This window comes from Eumetopias jubatus, unplaced genomic scaffold (assembly GCF_037043125.1).
Source record: "Eumetopias jubatus isolate StellerSeaLion01/CBP00866 unplaced genomic scaffold, mEumJub1_p1.0 scaffold_9, whole genome shotgun sequence".
Lineage (NCBI taxonomy): Eukaryota > Metazoa > Chordata > Mammalia > Carnivora > Otariidae > Eumetopias > Eumetopias jubatus.
In genome coordinates, this window is record NW_028274815.1 from 75070476 (window position 1) to 75075092 (window position 4617).

General features: G+C 39.9%; 1 protein-coding gene across 3 annotated transcripts in view; it reads right to left on the bottom strand.

The window, feature by feature from the left end:
- Nucleotides 1–3075: 3075 nt before the first annotated feature.
- CAMKMT (calmodulin-lysine N-methyltransferase) overlaps nt 3076–4617 on the bottom strand; it is a 391233-nt gene continuing 389691 nt past the window's right edge. For all 3 annotated transcript variants that reach the window (XM_028104052.2, XM_028104051.2, XM_028104050.2), the window contains one exon: nt 3076–3628. In XM_028104052.2, coding sequence (XP_027959853.1) covers nt 3551–3628 — 78 coding nt within the window. In that variant the 3' untranslated portion in view covers nt 3076–3550. The remainder of the gene's footprint in view (nt 3629–4617) is intronic.

Here is a 4617-nt window from a genome sequence, read left to right on the forward strand (position 1 = left end):
GATACACTCTGCATAATTATGACATTTCATGCAGTCTGAACTCAGGAGATTTTGATCTGGGGTGAGGAGTATACCTGCAATCTGGAAACTGGAGTCCCAATCTCGGGTCTAAACAGCTTCATCTCTTGCGTGTGTGTGCGTGTGTGTGTGTCCATACACTATGATTCCCTCCCCTGTGTGGGTGTCCTGCCCCATATCCCCTACCAGACAGAATCCAGTGAAAGGGTCCTGTCGGACAATGCCACCCAATTGTTTGGCATGGATTGGAAACAGGTCGAATGCTGACTAAGCATAAAGACAAACTCCATGGAAGTTGGGTTGAGGGAAGGGATCGGTCTCTTCCTATTAAACAAATAAACAAAAGCCTAACCCTTAGGAGAAGGTATGCTCTACTTTGGTAGTGGGAAGAAGGAAAAAACAACAACAACAAACCCACCACCACCACAACCTCCTCCTGCCTATGGTGTTAAAACCAGCTTCTCCAGCTGTCAAAAGCAGTTAACTAGTTCAGGACAGACACCTGGCTGTTGAAATAGGGCTCCAGAGGGCCACTAATCCTTCCATTCACTCAGTTAACTGCTGGATCCCCCAAATTGATTCAACAGGTATGCCTTGGTAAATTCAGCCCATACTGAAGCCAAAGGGAAAATCAGCAAGGGGTGGGCAGCTCTTCTCTGAAAACACCCGAGGAACCAGCCAGAAAAGCTTTTATGGCCCCGACAAGTTTTCTGCTGAATACTGAGCACCTAAATTACCCTTCCCTAATGGAAGTTACATTTTCATGCTCAAAAAGCTGACAAAATACACAATTTATACAAAATAGCATCAACCTCTTAGGTAGTCTTTTCTAGCACTTTTATCCCAATTCACAGCATATATCTTGCTATAAAATAAAATATATTTCTTATAACCAAGTTGTATGTGGCTGTTCATATCACCGCATTAGAACTGAGCATGGGTGATATGGGAAACATTCTTACATCCAGCCCAATCTACTTAGTAGGATAAAGGGAAATCATGAGTTTTATCAGGGGATTCAGGTACATGGAGAAGAGGAATATCATAATAATTCTAATGATTTCCTACGCAGACAGGCTTCCTTTTGAAACAAACACAGGCATAATTACCTAATAGATAATTATGGAAGGGGGTATTTCAATTGCAATTATATGACCCAATAATGATGCATAGAAATAATGCTTAATCATAAAGTTCAAAAGAAATGAAGATGGTAACTTTTCTAAAGCAGATGTATTTTTTCCTTCTCAATATTGGCATTTCATTAAAAATTTGAGAAAATAAAAACACTTTTAAATTCTTCAATAATACACAACATGAGTTTCTCACAAACTTCCAAAGAGCCTGGACTAGAGATATTTCCAGGTGAGGATCCCATAAAGAGCAGATCTACGAAACCTTTAGTATTTTACAGGAGACTCTCTAGGTTTTAATCACACAATAAGCATACTTCTTTACTAGGTATCTTTTGGTAAGAACAGCTCAATTCTTACACCATGCACCATGTCTCAAGCTTAGGAAACTACACATACCGTTCTCAGCTATTTTTTTTTAAAGAATGTATTACGACTAGCTCACTTTTTAAAAATAAAATTTCTCCCAAAGAAATAAATGCTGGATTTCTACACCCAGGACACACAAACGCAAATTAAACTCTTGCCAATTCATGTATTTTCGTGAGAAAACAAAGAAAATATTCTCTACATTTCCAAAGAAAAGAAACAGAACAGACCATCTTAGGTGGTACTATAGGGATGGGTTTTCTTTGTCTGGCAGATTTAGTTGCAGGTTTTCCAGAAGAAATCACTTCTGCTGTATTTTCACCAGTATAAATGGAACTACCTGTGTTGCCTTTTAAAACATTCCAAATTCTAATTTTTAAACAAGAAAATATGAAGCCAGTGTGCAACCTATACAGTCGCCAAAGGAGAGCTGCCACTAGCTGAACTACTCAGCTAAATGGCTGGTTTGCATTGCCCTGGTCTTTATCTAGCACTGAGAATAGACTGCTGTTTTATCCAAAGAGGAATAAATTGCTGTTATTGTGATGTTAGCCCATCACTTGGCATTGCAATTCAAGTTTTTGTGAGAAAGAAATGTATGATCTAACTGCGACTTGACCTATGCCTTCCGAGATCCATCTAGGTGCTCTAATGGAGCAGAAAGAGTGGTGAATACAAGGACATGCAAACTGATGGTGAAAAATTTGTTTGATGATAGAAGTGAGCAGAGAAGACGTTTGAGAGTGGCTGTTTTTATGACCGTTAAGTTTGTTTAACATGCAAAAGGATTTGCCCCCGGTCTCCCACCTATCCCTTTAATTGCAGCCCACTAAATACACGCTCTGCCTCGACTAAAGATAGGAGAATATAGAGCTAACCTACTAATGATATTACTGCTAAAGTGGGCCCAGATGATTCCTTACAGATAAACATCTGAATTTCCACAAAAGGCATTAGAGTGTCTCGTGGATGCACCAGGCAAGGATACGCTTGGGTTCCCTGTAGAAAAGTCATTCTCTCTTAATCCTAGGTAGCACCTAGTAAATGTTTACTACACACTCGAATCACAGCATACACCAATATGTGCTTCCTTTAAATCAGGTAATTGTGTGGTCGAGGTTTGAAAAACTCCCCCTGGTTGCAATCTAGTTTATTAGCCATTTATTCAAAATTTCTCTGGCAAGGACCTATTTTGAAAGAGGTCTGGAGAACGGCAGCAGTTAGATGTGAGCCCCGATAAAGGCTCACTTTTCATTCATAGTCAGAGCCTAAATGTGCTCTTCTTGTACCTAAACAGATAATAAGCACTCAGCACACTCCTCCTCCTTGACACAACACATTGAGACTAATCACACATAATTGGAGAGGAGGGGCAGAGGGTTGGCCACGCTATTGTGTCCAGAGGACAAACGGTCAGTTTATGAGGCTTTGGGCTGATGTAGTCATTTCTTATACATCCATAGGGAAAAAAAACATCCTGTTTAAAAGGAGAAAGAGAATGAGTGAGAGGGACAGCAAAAAAAAAAAAAAAAGATGGCAGATTTAATACAATTAATTTGAAGATGAGAAAGATAGGCTTTATTTATTTTTTTTAACCAGGAAAGAATCATAATGTTTGCTGTGTTTACAGATTAAAAAGTACCACCACCAAAACAGAACAAAGACCAAGATCTTTTTTGAAAAGCGGGGGGTGGGAATCACCAAAAGAAATTCTGTCTCAATTAGGAGATAAAAGATTTAGGTCTCTCCTGAGTCCAATTCAAATCTCAGGTTGTTTGTAGATACGTAAAGACAAAGGTTTGGTCCAAGAAGAGCAGATGAAAAAAGGAGTCCAGGAAAGCTGGGGAATGATGTGAGTGAGGACAGGTGGGCCCCATAACCCACATGTGGAATGGGGCAGAGGTGGTGGGAGGTTCACAGATCTCAGGGAGCCAAAGGCTTGCTGCATATCATACCCATCACAGGTTTCTGTTTTTGTGACAATATGCCCTGTGCACTTGGTGTTTTCGTCTTTTGAGCAGCTTAATCTTCTATCCATTTTTGGTTAAAATAAGTAGAAGTGGGTAATGAAGGTTTTCTTCATAGACGTCCTGGTTCTCCTTTTGCAACTGAAAACAATCATAGAACAAAAAAAGGTAAGGAGACTCAGCTTAGGATTTTTTACCAGTAGTTTTTAATATTGAGTATAACGAAGACTTCTTACTTGAATATATTGTTCCGGTAAATAAATCGCAAAAAGGCAATGCAAAGTAATTCTCAGTGGCATTGGCAAGATAGGACTATGCATCCATCAAGCTGGACTCTTTCCTTGGGCGGGGGTAAGGAGGAGGGCAGGGTGCTTTTTCATAAATAGCCGGACCGCATTTGTGACCTCTATGAACTGTGGGGCACTTCAGTGAAGGGAGAACTGGAGGCTCGCTCATCTGCACCAGAACAGCCATTTGGTATAGAAGTTTCTGCTCTTGGTCCACTCTGTCTCTCACCCGCGCCCCAGGAACAAGGCAGGCAGGCATTTCCGATCATTTGGAGACTGGCAGCTCCCAGGTACAAGGGATGGGCTTCCGGGCCTAAGACATTTCAAAGGCTCTCCGGCTGCTTCTTGGGGGTTTTAATAGTAATGATAATTACAAAATTTTTTTTTTCTGAGGAGGAAAAGGTAGTCCAACAATTAGAGCTTCCATACCATTCAAGTGAGGTTCTGAGGGCCTTTCCACAGTGGATTTTAAAATCCAGTCAGAGTTTTCAAAGCTAGAGTAAGTACTCTTTTCCTCATTTGGCTAGAAGAATTTTGACAGCCATATTTGTATTTATCCTAGCAAACAGTAATTTGCTATTTATAAAGACAAAATTAACATTTTTGAAATTGGGGTTTTTGAGCCGTTAATTCATTTTGTAATTGATAAGGATCGGAAAACAGGTATTTAATTATGCATGGACTCAATTCTTTTATTGTTTGGAATCAGATTACCCCCCTTCACCCCCGAAACTAAATGAATGGCTCTAAACATGACACTTTCCTGGATTAGTATAGATCTAGGGCATATTACCTTGAATTTTTTGTGTTTCTTCTAAATCATATTCCCAAACTGTGACATAC